This window comes from Geotrypetes seraphini, chromosome 8 (assembly GCF_902459505.1).
Source record: "Geotrypetes seraphini chromosome 8, aGeoSer1.1, whole genome shotgun sequence".
Taxonomy (NCBI): domain Eukaryota; kingdom Metazoa; phylum Chordata; class Amphibia; order Gymnophiona; family Dermophiidae; genus Geotrypetes; species Geotrypetes seraphini.
In genome coordinates this window covers 89,883,851-89,897,081 of record NC_047091.1, presented here as the reverse complement: position 1 = coordinate 89,897,081, position 13,231 = coordinate 89,883,851, and the positions used below count along the sequence as shown (strand labels likewise).

At 44.0% G+C, this 13,231-nt stretch overlaps 1 protein-coding gene across 2 annotated transcripts in view; it reads right to left on the bottom strand.

Moving 5' to 3' along the window:
* The window catches only part of ELAVL1 (ELAV like RNA binding protein 1), a 123,667-nt gene extending 110,968 nt beyond the window's left edge, over positions 1-12,699 (bottom strand). The window contains exons 1-2 of one of the 2 annotated variants that reach the window (XM_033954839.1): positions 12,548-12,699; positions 135-315 (exon numbers count right to left, since the gene is read on the bottom strand). In XM_033954839.1, coding sequence (XP_033810730.1) covers positions 135-303 — 169 coding nt within the window. In that variant the 5' untranslated portion in view covers positions 304-315; positions 12,548-12,699. The remainder of the gene's footprint in view (positions 1-134; positions 316-12,547) is intronic. The other variant, XM_033954840.1, reaches the window with a different exon arrangement.
* Between the last annotated feature and the right edge of the window lie 532 nt (positions 12,700-13,231).

Here is a 13,231-nt window from a genome sequence, read left to right as displayed (position 1 = left end):
GCATAAAATTGGTACACCAGGGTAAACTAGAAGATAAATCATTGAGCAGCACAATATTTATCTCACATTCCAATAAAAAGTCATTTCTTTAAGCCAATTCTTTGTGAGTCATAGAAACATTTTGATAAATTTACCTGCAACCTTATCCCGAATAAGTTTAGCAGACTCCACCTCACCAATACTGCTAAATAAGCTTCGCAGTTCATCCTGTGTCATGTTCTGAGGAAGGTAGTTCACAATGAGGTTTGTTCTGCCATCGTCCCTACAGTCGTCAGCCATGTGATCCTCATAACCGTTAGACATTTCACAATCTGCCTACAAGAAAAAAAGATCATTAGCTCTTTTATACTTTTAACTGACAAGAAATAAACCATAACTTTTCAAGCCAACTTAAAATATCAACTATGTACTGGAAAGAAGTAAGTGATCTATTCCCTCCCTATCAATATATTCTTGTTTTCATTTAACTCTTTAAAATATTAAGCCAACCTACCTGCTTGATTTAAATGTTTGGAAAACAGAGTCATATGAACCCTTATTAAAACAAAGTCAAAATGGTTTTTCTACTTTTACAGCCAAAAACCGCTGTGCTGATAGTGGGAAAATTGGTAAATGGGGTAAGATCCATCTATGACTGGGTTATACTGAAGAACAATAGGGTAAGAGGAAAAGAAAATGATTGGAAAATTAGCATTAAAAACTCCCCAAAGAGGACATAGATTTATGAAGTGTCAACTCCATTTCAGATAAAAGAAATATATATAATATATTAAAGACTTGTTTAACAAATCTCTGGAGACGGGAGTGGTTCCTGGGGACTGGAGAAGAGTGGATATGGTCCCTATTCACAAAAGTAGTCATAGGGATGAAGCAGGAAACTACAGTCCGGTAAGCCTCACTTCGGTTGTTGGAAAAATAATGGAAGTGTTGCTGAAAAAAAAAAAAAAAAAAAAAAGAATAGTGAAATTCCTAGAATCTAATAGGTTACAGGATCTGATACCTCATGGCTTTACTAAAGGTAAATCGTGCCAAACGAACCTAATTGAATTTTTTGATTGGGTGACCAGAGAAATGGATCAAGGACATATACTAGATGTAATTTACTTAGATTTCAGCAAAGTCTTTGAAACAGTTCCTTATAGGAGGCTCTTGAACAAACTTGAAGGGCTGAAGTTAGGACCCAAAGTGGAGAACTGGATTAGAAACTGGTTGATGGACAGAAGCCGATGGTTAATGGAAGTCACTCGGAGGAAGGTAAGATGAGTAGTGGAGTCCCTCAGGGTTCGGTGCTGGGGCCGATCCTGTTCAATATGTTTGTGAGTGACACTGCTGAAGGGTTAGAAGGCAAAGTTTGCCTTTTTGCGGATGATACCAAGATTTGTAACAGAGTAGACACCGAGGAGGGAGTGGAAAATATGAAAAAAGAATCTACAAAAGTTAGAGGAATGATCTAATGCCTGGCAACTAAAATTCAATGCAGAGTAATGCATTTGGGGATTAATAATCGGAAGGAACCATATATGCTGGGAGGAGAGAAGCTGATAAGCACAGACGGCGAGAGGGACCTTGGGGTGATAGTGTCCGAAGATCTAAAGGCGAAAAAACAGTGTGACAAGGCAGTGGCTGCTGCCAAAAGGATGCTGGGCTGTATAAAGAGAGGCGTAGCCAGTAGAAGGAAGATGGTGTTGTTGCCCCTGTACAGGTCATTGGTTAGGCCCCACTTGGAATATTGTGTTCAGTTTTGGAGACCGTATCTGGCGAAGGACATAAGAAGACTTGAAGCGGTCCAGAGGAGGGCGACAAAAATGATAGGAGATTTACAACAAAAGACGTATGAGGAGTGACTGGAAGCCCTGAATATGTATACCTTAGAGGAAAGGAAGGACAGGGGAGATATTATTCAGACGTTCAAATACTTGAATGGTATTAACGTAGAACAAAATCTTTTCCAGAGAAAGGAAAATGGTAAAACCAGAAGACATAATTTGAGGTTGAGGGGTGGGAGACTCAAGAACAATGTAAGGAAATTCTTTCTTATGGAGAGGGTGGGGGATGCCTGGAATGCGCTCCCGATAGGTGGTGGAGAGGAAAACAGTGACGGAGTTCAAAAAAGCATGGGATGAACACAGTATCTAGAATCAGAAAATAATAATAAATATTGAAGAACTAAGGCCAGTACTGGGCAGACTTGCACGGTCTGTGTCTGTATATGGCCGTTTGGTGGAAGATGGGCTGGGGAGGGCTTCAATGGCTGGGAGGGTGTATAGATTGACTGGAGTGAGCTTTGACAGAGACTTCAGTAGTTGGAACCTAAGAACAGTACCGGGCAGAGCTTTAGATCCTTGCCCAGAAATAGCTAAGGAGAAAAAGAAAAAAGAAAAAAAAAACCTCCCCAACAAATTTTTAAATCGAATCAGGTTGGGCAGACTAGATGGACCATTCGGGTCTTTATCTGCCATCATCTACTACGTTACTATGGTTTTTTTAATGCCACTCTACATGCTTCCAATAGCAGGAAAAAGGGGAGTACCCTAATGTGAGAATAGCAGGTTGAGAAGCAGGGAAGCTACAGTTGAAATCCCACTGCAGCTCCTTGTGATTTCGGGCAAGTTACTCAACCCTACATGGCCCCAGGTACAAACTTAACCCTGACAGTTAATGCTTTTTTTAAAATAACGGCTATTGTGGATGTAATATCTGGATATTAAGTGCCAGTTATTTAGCTGATGTTAAATCTGGCACTCATCAGGCACCGCTAATGCTATAAAGTTAGGACAGCCGTTTTGCTGTGCTTTCCAAAAAGCGGATTGACTACTGCCACTACACAGATAACTTCTGGCTTCATTCCAAAATAACCTTGTGAGTGCTGCTGAGTATCAGCAGATAGCCACAGCAAAGGGAATTACAGTGGTACCTTGGTTTAAGAGCATAATTCGTTCCAAAGGGAAACTGCTTTGATTTGTTCCATCTCCCCCCCCCCCCGAGGCTACCGGCGCTGCTCAATTCTCCCCCCCCCTTGAGGAATCTGACGCTGTTCCAAACCCCTCCCCGTGATCTGGCTTTCCCCCCCCCTGCGAACCGGCATCCTCCCCCCACTCCACCGCAATCCTACTCCCCCCCCCCCCCCCGAGCAGTCAATGACACTTCCTTTACCCGACTTGGCACCAGTGCCGGTGCCCGAAGATCCTCCCTCTCCTGACGTGGCCTAGGCATCGGAGATCCTCCTTCTGGTCTGGGCTGGACTGGCTTTGAGCATTTGCGCATGCTCAAAGCCTTCTGGTCTCGCTCTCAATCTCGGAGAGAGTGAGACCAGAAGGCTTTGAGCATGCGCAAATGCTCAAAGCCAGCCCAGCCCAGCCCAGAAGGAGGATCTCCGATGCACCGACCAGCCCAGGCCGCGCCAGAAGAGGGAGGATCTTTGGGCACCGGCACTGGTGCCAAGTCGGGTAAAGGAAGTGTCATTGACTGCTCGGGGGAGGAAGTAGGATCGCGGTGGAGGGGGGGGGGCAACGCAAACGTGAGCACGGGGGGGGATGCCTGATCACGGGGGGGGGGGGGGGGGGGGCGCTCGTACAGCGAGGCAAGCTCGGTTTACGAGGCACCAAGTTTGCGAATGTTTTGCTCGTCTTGCAAAACACTCGCAAACTGGTGCACTCATAAACTGAGGTACCAATGTATCTGGATATTTTCCTTTGGCTACTAACATCTAATGTAGAAGTCCATCCAAAATAGGGAATTCCTAGTAGAGAATTGCATGGGGATAGAAATTTTACCCATCCCCCAAGGAAATCTAACTCATAGCCACTAAAATTCATTCTCTCTCCACCCACCCCAAAAATTAATCTCATCCATTCCCACCTGCTCCCGCAGGAGTTAATGCTATTATTTACTTGCTCAGAGCCCTGTTTCCTCCCAAGCATAACAGCCTCCTGTGATTTATTGGATTATATTCACTATTCAACCAATGAGTGTTCAGAGCGCCTTTCTGCCGTGGCAATCCCACAGCAACTTCTTCCATAACTTCGCGGGTCGTTTCCCCTTAATATATCAAAAGAATAGTTTAAAGTTTTTTGCCTCCTTGCTATTTTTCCTCGTCTCTTTTGGCCCCTCTTATGGCACCTGCTTTGATGTAGTTTGTGCTTTTTCCCGTTTTCATTCGTTTTTGACCTTTTCCATTCCTTAAACGAAGTCTTCTTGTCTCTGATCGCTTCCTTCACCGCTACAGTGAGCCATGACGGTTCCTTGTTCTTTTTCCTCTTGGATCCCTTGTTGATACGTGGTATATATATTTTGCACCTCGGTGACTGTGTCCTTAAAATGGGACCATGCTTGCTCTAGCGTTTTTACAGTGCTTATCCTCTTCTTAATCTTCTTCCATGAGGAAAGGCTCCAAACCAGAAAGGGAGTACATAAGTGGACTAGAAGGCAAGACAGCCAATGCCTTATTGGGCGTTGGTCCATGGGGTACAATCACAGAAAGTAGTCCCAGGACATGGAAGGAAAACTACCATGATCAGGCCTTGGGGTGATGCTAAGAAGTCTGCAACCGCAGATACCAGGACAGACCAAGGTCCAGTGAGCCCAGCAAACTGCTCTCAATGGAGGTCAACCAAGGACATGAGTACCCGGCAAGAGCTCAATGAAAACAGGCCGCGGCCTGCCCAAAGTATTGAGAGAGGCTGAAGGAAGAAAGAGAGAACAAGGCCAGCGAAAAAAGGAAACAACAGGTAGTGAGGGAGTGGCGGGCAAATCCAAATCTACAAGGACAAGTAGGTGGTGTAAGATGTCACCAACTGTTTGCTGTGTCCTCTCCCACACCGGCTGCAGCCACATCTGCATCCGGGGCATCCACCGCATGCAGTATCCCTGTCCACCCTCTCCCTGCGGTGCCTGGAAAGGCTTACTAGGTGCCCTGGACCTAGCAAGGGGAGACACCCCCAGTCGCTGCACTCCCGCTGAAGCTCTCTCCACCAGCAAAGCAAGAGAAACTGTTGACAATTGTTTGGTGGAATTTATTTTTGGTGAGGAGGAAGCCTTGAGGAGATGCCGGTCAGTCAGGGAGAGAGGAATATGAGAGGAGGGGGGTATTGGCCTGGCTCCCCCAGATATTTACCCAAGGCTAAAGATCCCCTAAGCTACCACCAAGGTAATAAATACAATAGGAGCCTAAACTGGAGGGAAGAATTCAGGAGCAGGAAAGAGACCTGCTGGAGATAGAATATACTGGAGAGGTGTGGAGCATGCCATCCAGGGTACTAGCTCACAACTCTGCTGTTCTCTATTTCTGCCTGCTGGTGGATGGAATTAACCCATGCATCTGGATTCGTCTGCTGCTGCTGACAGGGAAATAGATTTTATGATGTCTGTTATAGGAATAAGCAGAGGGTTTCCAAAAGTATCTTAATAATGTAAGGAAATTATACAACCCTTGTTATTTCCGCTAGTCAACAGACTAGACTGGTTCCATGAAGTGGCAGCAGAGTCAACATAATCTTACCCAAAGAAAGTTAGCCAAAGGACAGGAAAACAAGGCATTATGGGTCCTCAACATGTCCTGGAACAGAAGTCTGGAAAGTTGCTATGACAAAGGTGTCTGCCAGACACTGGTGACCTTGTCTGGGCATGCCGGAAACAGAAGATCGAGCCCAATGGACTCCTGGTGGCACCCCAGAAGGCTGTATTCCTATAATTACCTAAAGGCTAACCCCATAGGAAAGACTATCCTAGAGGCAGAATCTCCCCGGTATAGAAATTTTAAAATAAAATAAATAAGACCACTGGAGAGGGTAACAGTCCAAGCCCAAAAAGCACAGCAGTGCTAAAAGCAGGGCTGTGGAGTTGAGACATGGGTACCAGAAATTGAGGAGTTGAAGGATTTATCTACCAACTCCACAGCCCTGGCTAAAAGAGCCATTCCCTTAAGGAAGGAGACATGACATCCAACACCCCCCCCTGCAAAAAGGCAAAGCAGAGGCTGCAAGGAAGCCCAATCCCCTTCCTCAACTGAGTCAGCAAAGCTAAAACAGGAGCAAAGCTCTGCCTGAAGAGGAAGTTGCCTTTGCAAACAGGCCATGTGGAGCAGCAGATTAGATCAGGAGCAAGAAAGACCATCTACCCACCTGCAGAGATAGAGAATACTGAAGTACCAGTGAGCAGATCATATATATATTCATATATATATATATATATATTCATATATATATATATATATATTCATATATATATATATATATATATATTCATATATATATATATATATATATATTCATATATATATATATATATATATATTCATATATATATATATATATATATATATATATATATATATATATATATATATATATATATATATATATATGTAACAGCTCAACTTTGCGTTCTCTATCTCTGTCTGCTGGTAGATGGACGTAACCCACTTGTCTGGATTCATCTGCTGCTGATGACATTGGAGGCTACATTCCTGGAATTAACTAAAGGCTAACCCCATGGGAAAGGAAGACTACCCTAGAGGAGGAATCTCCCCAAAAGACCACTGAACAGGGTGCTAGTCCAATCACAAAAATGACAGCAGTGCTAAAAGAGCCATTCCCTTAAGGGAAGAGACATAGCATCCACCCCCAACCCCCCCCCCCCCCCCCCCCCCCCACCGCAAAAAGGCAAAGCCTTGCTGGAGAAGCAGAAGCTGTAAAACACCGCAAACTTGTTCCCCGGAACAGGATAGTATCAGGTCTAGGCAACAGCTGTATGCCTATAAAAATAATCACATGGGAGACCGCCATAGTATGTGGTACTACCCAGACCATGGCTGAAAGCACGAGCGCCCATATTTCCTGAGCAACCCTGCCTGAACCACCAACCTTAGGGCAGACAGGCAGAAGAGAGCTGCAACTTCCAGAAAGTCTCCTGTATGCATCCGCCGATCCACACCAGCTGAAAAGAACATTACATGCTCTCAACTCGTCGGGAACAAAAGAAGGTTCCACCGGCAAAATCACCAAAAAGGAACCGACTTGCCACCAGAAGTCCGGCTTGAAGCAGCTATGCCTCCAGGACTCATGTTGGTGGCGACTCGGAAAGAGAAGAACCATCTCAACCAGGCAGAAACTGGAAATAGAACTAAGAGGTAGGGCGTAAAACAGAGAAGGCCCAGGCAAAGGAACAGCTTCATAGGAATCAGGAAAGCTCGCAAATCGTGCAGAGGCCCAAATCCTATAACAAGACTGTAGAGGATCCTTCCCGTCAAAATTCAAACAACCACCCTGATCAAATGGCATCCGCGGAACACACCGCGTTGAGACCCTCTGAGCTTCAAGAGAACAAGCAGCCCAAAAGATTCATGTGCTTTTTTTTTTTTAAAGGAGCCTGCATAACAAAAGACAAGAGATATACCGCCAAAAAGAACTGCAGAGCACCACCACTGAAAGGCCAGAAGACAGAATGTATCCACACAGGAACAGATCCATCTTAAAACAGGTTAAAAGAAGCCACAGAACATACTCACCCACATGCAAGCTGCTGTCATTCAGTGAAATACCCCCTGCCCGCTACACACCCTCTGGATTGACAAAACTTTTTTTTTTAAACAAGTGAAGAGGGAGAAGGCTGCAGGGCAGATTTAAAGGGAGATACAGGGGATGTATAGGGAACTGGCACCATCAGTTATACCCTAAAATAGACACCCAGGAAGCTTAATCCCCCGGCTCGACAGAGTTAGCATATCCGAAAGAGGAGCCTAGCTGAGACTAGTGAAACTAGATTCAGGCTTCACTAGAAGCAGCAGTATATGAAATAGAGTTGTGGAGGGATAGAAATCCTGCCAGAGTTCCGCCCATCCATGCGAGGAATCCCCTCCATCCGCTCCTGTCCCCGCCATAAAAATTACCTGTCCCCATAAAAAGCAGCAATTACTTCTGACAGCTTTGATTTTAGTCTTAATTGAGTTTTACAGAAAATTCAAAACAAAGACATCTGTCAGAACAGGCATAAAACCAATACCCCTTCTCTCCCTCCCTCTTCCCAGTCGGGTGGGGTTGGCATATCGTCAAAATGCTATCCCAAAGAAGTAGATTTAAGGCAGAATTCAATGAACAGAAAGAAGATACCCAGAACAGCAATTCTATCCCCCTTCGCTCCCTCTGTCACCCTCCCAGCCCAGTCGTTAGTGCAGTGTTCACAACTTACAGCTCTTGTTGGCTTCAGGCCTTCCTCTCTGCCAGGTCCTGCCATCATGGAAATAGAATTTAGGCAGGACCTGGCAGAGATGAAGGTCTTAAGCCGACAAGGCCAGCGAAGTGTGAACGCTGCTGCTGCCACCAGCCCTCAAGGAATAGTAGGTGGAGCACCATACCTGTTATGTGGCACCCACCCACGCTACTGTAGGGCAGAATAAGCAGAATTTTCTTTTTAATGTTACATATTTAATGTTGGTAACTGCTGGGCTGAAGCAGTTTAATGCAGGGTAGTCAGGCTCCGGAGCTGCAGTTATGCTGCTCAGTCACTCCCGTGCTCCACAGTGAGTGGTGGCAAGCTTCAGCCAACAAGATTTTTGAGGGGAGATCTCGCGCCAAGGCTCACTACTGGGACAGCTCTGCACATCCACCAATCTGGGAGAAAGAGCTGGATGGCCAATCAGGAGCACTTCTACACGCTTAGAGGGAACACTGGAACAAAGGTAGGCTGGCATTTCCATGGGACACCAGAGAACTAGCATCCATCACTGTTGGATCTCTATGTGAGTCCCTTGGATCAGGGTGGCCATTCCCTGCAGGACCCACGGTATTCCCATGAAGACCTCTAATATGAAACCAGGAGTAGGAAAGAAACCATCCATACGCCTGCAAAGATAGAGAATACCAAAGTACCAGTGAGCAGACCATTGTATATACAATATATGGCAGAGCTCAACTTTGTTCTCTCTTATCTCTGCCTTCTGGTAGGTGGAACAATCCATTTGTCTGGATTTATCTGCTGCTGCTGACAAGGAACGTTCACCAATTTCTCCAGGTCCTCACTAAAAAGAAGCTTCTCAAGAAAGAGGCGCTTGATGAGGTGCTATTTGGAAGCAGCATCTGCCGCCCAGTGGCAGAGCCACAACAGGCGCCTCACAGTGACTGTGCAGGCCATCTGTTTGGCTAACGCTCAGACTAAATCATACAAAGAGTCTGTTGAATAAGCCAGACCCATCTCCATTGCAGGGAGCTTCATTACACCTTTAGATCCAGACTCTACCAAGGAGTCCACTCACTGCCTGTTGTATCGAGGACGGGCAACATAAGAACTGCAAACTGCAGCCTGGAGAGACAGTACAGCCAACCTGAAAGAAAGCTTCAAGACTCAATGTTAAAACAGTGGTTGGAGTGCAGTGGTTGGAGCTACAGCCTCAGCACCCTGGGGTTGTGGGTTCAAACCCCGCGCTGCTCCTTGTGACCCTGGGCAAGTCACTCAATCCTCCATAGCCCCAGGTACGTTATCTAGATTGTGAGCCCACCAAGATAGATAGGGAAAATGCGTGAGAACCTGATTGTAAAAACCGCTTAGATAATCTTGATAGGCGGTATATAAAAAAACAAAACAAAACCTAATAATAGAAACCTAATTCACTTGTGCCGAACAGTGGCATAAACACTAAGAAAAGTTCAATAAAAAAACAGACATTATTGTAATAAACCAGAGTCAAATACATGTGGAAATGGCTCAAAATAAAGAAGAGCAGCTAAAGTTAGTAATGTTATATACCGTAATTTACCAATAAACCAAAGAAAAGGGTTTAAAATAAGACTACCTAACTACAGTTATTTTTTTTTTTTAGTCTATCTTCCAAATGGTGCTCAAAGTGGCTTAGAATTATCAAGAAACGAATGAAAAACAAAGATGAAAATGTTATAATGCCCTTGTACTGCTATTATGGTACGGCCATACCTCAAATACTATGTTCAATTCTTGTCAATGTAAAGATGTAATGGAATTAGAAAAAGTACAGAGAAGGGCAACGAAATTATTAAAATGGATAACTTCCCTATGAAGAAAGGCTAAAGCAGCTAGGGCTCATCAGCTTGGAGAAGAGTTGGCTCTGGTACTGAGTAGAGCGGAAAGGGTAGCTATGAATCGCTTGTTTAATCTTTCCAAAAATGCTAGGACTAGAGGGCATGCGATGAAGCTACTAAGTAGTAGGTTTAAAGCAAACCAGAGAAAATATTTCTTCACATAATGTATAATTAAACTCTGGAACTTATTGCCAGAGAATGTGTTGAAATCAGTTAGCTTAGCAGGGTTTAAAAAAGGTTTGGATAATTTCTGACTTGGGGAAATTCACTGCTTATTCCTAGGATAAGCAGCATAAAATCTGTTTTGCTACTTGGGACCTGGGTTGGCCACTGTTGGAAACAGGATGCTGAAGCCTGATGAACCTTTGGTCTGTCCCAGTATGGCAATTCTTATGTTCTGAAGTACATGTACTTTCAAATTCAGAAGAAATATGTCCTGGGCTCAAAGAGCTTATGATCCTAATTGGGAATCCGAGTCAACTACTTTCATAAGTCCTGAAACTAGCCTTGTGTAGGGAGTATCACAGGAGTCATTAATTATTGTTACTGCATGTTATCTGAAGCAGGGCCCATTTTATACACTATGTCAGATATAAAACCATGACCTTAGCAATAGCACACCTGCTACTAAATGACTCCATAAACATTTTGAAGCCAGAAAAATGTAGTAGTTGTATTTTATCTGAAATCTACTGTTGGACACTTACTACAATACTACTGTACTAACATGCTACAAAATTAAGAAACACACAAAACCTAATCTATCTTAAAAGGTAAACCAGGATTCACCAAACAGAAAAAAAAACCCAAATAACATATTTTTGGGAAGAGATTCTGGATTTAGCTCTTGCCTTTATCAGTGGTAGCTCAAAGCAAGTTACAGTAGGTACTTTACTTTCACAAGAGGGCTCAATCTGAGTCTATATCTAAGGCAATGGAGACTGGAGTGACTTGCCCAAGAATGTAATGAGGTACAGCAGGCTTTCAATTGGGGCTCTTTGGTTCTCAGCTCCTATTCTAACTATTTAGGCTACTCCTTCTCCACTGCCTTTCACCCCAAAGAGAGGATCCAAAATAGTTTAAAATCTTAACATAAACACAAAAAAGTACAGAAGTCTATACTGTACCAACTAGCTGAATACAAGTTGCCTTGAACTACTGAGAAATACAAACTAAATTCAAATCATTAAGACTAAAGTTTCAAATGAGAAGTTCAAATCTACCTGACAGTTAACCAACTTTGTGTGGTGGTGGAAGTCTATTTCCCTTACCCCATATCCCCCCGTTTCCACCTTTTATATGGAAAAAGGAACAAAGAGTGAATGGTGCTTTGGACAGCTCAACCGCAGGAAAACTTTTCCCTACTGTGAAAGTTTCATGCTAAAATATATTATTGTATAAAGAAGTAAATATAAAATGTGTAACTGCCTTTAAATATTTCCCAAAACACCAATGGACACTGAGTTATGACAAGGAATTATATTTTCTTCCCCCACCAAAAAAACCTCTTTTCTTCTCCAGCAAATAGGACATTAATAAGCAGAATTATCTTGACGCACAAGTCAATCTTCTCACAATCAATCAACTATCTATAAAGATTAAATTGACCACTGTTAATCAGAATATTCAGTAAATATTAGACATCATTATTTGGTCTAAAAAATAAAATTCCTTATTATTCCAAAGTAAAAGTTATCACAATTTCATACTGAATGACTAAAAAAAACAAGCCTTCCTGGAGGCAAAGACACCAAATTTGAATAACATTTTGGAAAAGGTACCCACCCTACTGAAGCAAATGGGGCTAGCTCATTTTTTTTCTTTTCAAGGGAATATAAAAAGAACTCGTTTACAAAAAATATCGCAATGTAAGACACATCGTGTTCGAATAATGCTGTCGATACAACAAAATAACCATTATATCCTACAAATAAGCCAGCTTTTGATCAACGTCAAAAAAAGTTCCTTCAGGTACAGGAAAATGTGGACGACTCAGCCACATAAGTAAATCCATTACCCAAAGTAAAAATGTCACAGCGAATACATGCACAAAACAATAAACATGCACGAACGTTCAGAAAGACAAACAGATATAGGGGGTACAGACAAATCTTATCCTACTTGGTGCCGATGCTCCCAGCAAAAGCCACTGTTCATCTTCACATGCAAATTTCCTTCTCCCCTCCTCCAAAAGACAACGAGCAGAGCAAAGGCCCTAGATTCATCCATTGAGCGCGCGGCGGTCCTGGGCCAGAGCCAGGCCTAAGCCACTGCCGACTCCGCTCTCTCACCAAGCAGAAGCTCAGAGAGCAACGATTAAACCCTGAGCACATTCCCACGCGGCTCTAACCTACAGGATATAAAGGAGATGGGGGGGATGGGAACGTGAGGCTGGGGTCCGGAGCGCCCGCGCGACTAGGCCGCAGGAAGTCGAGTTCTGGCCTGCCGGCAAGCATACACACAAAACAAAGCACTAGGAAAAGCGACGGTGCGAGTCTCACCAGACTACTTGGGCGAATTCCGTTGTTTCGTCAGGGGGAGAGGGGGCCGGGGTACTCCTATCTCCGTGTCTCGGGAAAGGGGATGAGTCCCCACACAGCAACGGTCTCCGGCGTCCGAAAAAAAATCTACGGCAACTACTGCGCAGGAGCGGCCCAGCCAAGCAAAGCCCGCCTACGCCCACCACCATTGGACTAAGCGAGTCAGTAGGCGGGAATAGGGAGTAACTCCCATTGGAGGGTAGTGCTTGTCGATCCCCAAGATTGAAAGACACACTCGAAAGCTGATTCAATGCAGTGAGAGCAGCTACCGGAGAGCTATGTATGTTGGGTGACAAGAATCTGTTTCTGCTGGAGTTTAATATAAGCGAGGGTAGATAACACAGTAGTAATAATGTAGTAGCATTATCATTTCATAGAGACAACGTTGTAAAGAAACACAAAAGAACCAGTCCCTTCTCGATATTGCTTATCCAAAGCAAATAGAACATATTAAGAAAGGAAACGGGGGGGGGGGGATGGTGGTATTCGATATGGGAGTGTTTAAAACAGCATTGTTTATTTATTCAATTTTCTATACCGTTTTTCCAGAGGAGCGCAGAACGATTTACATGCATTTATCAAGGTACTGAAGCATTTTCCCTGTCTGTTCCAGCGGCCTCACAATCTAATGTACCTGGGACATGG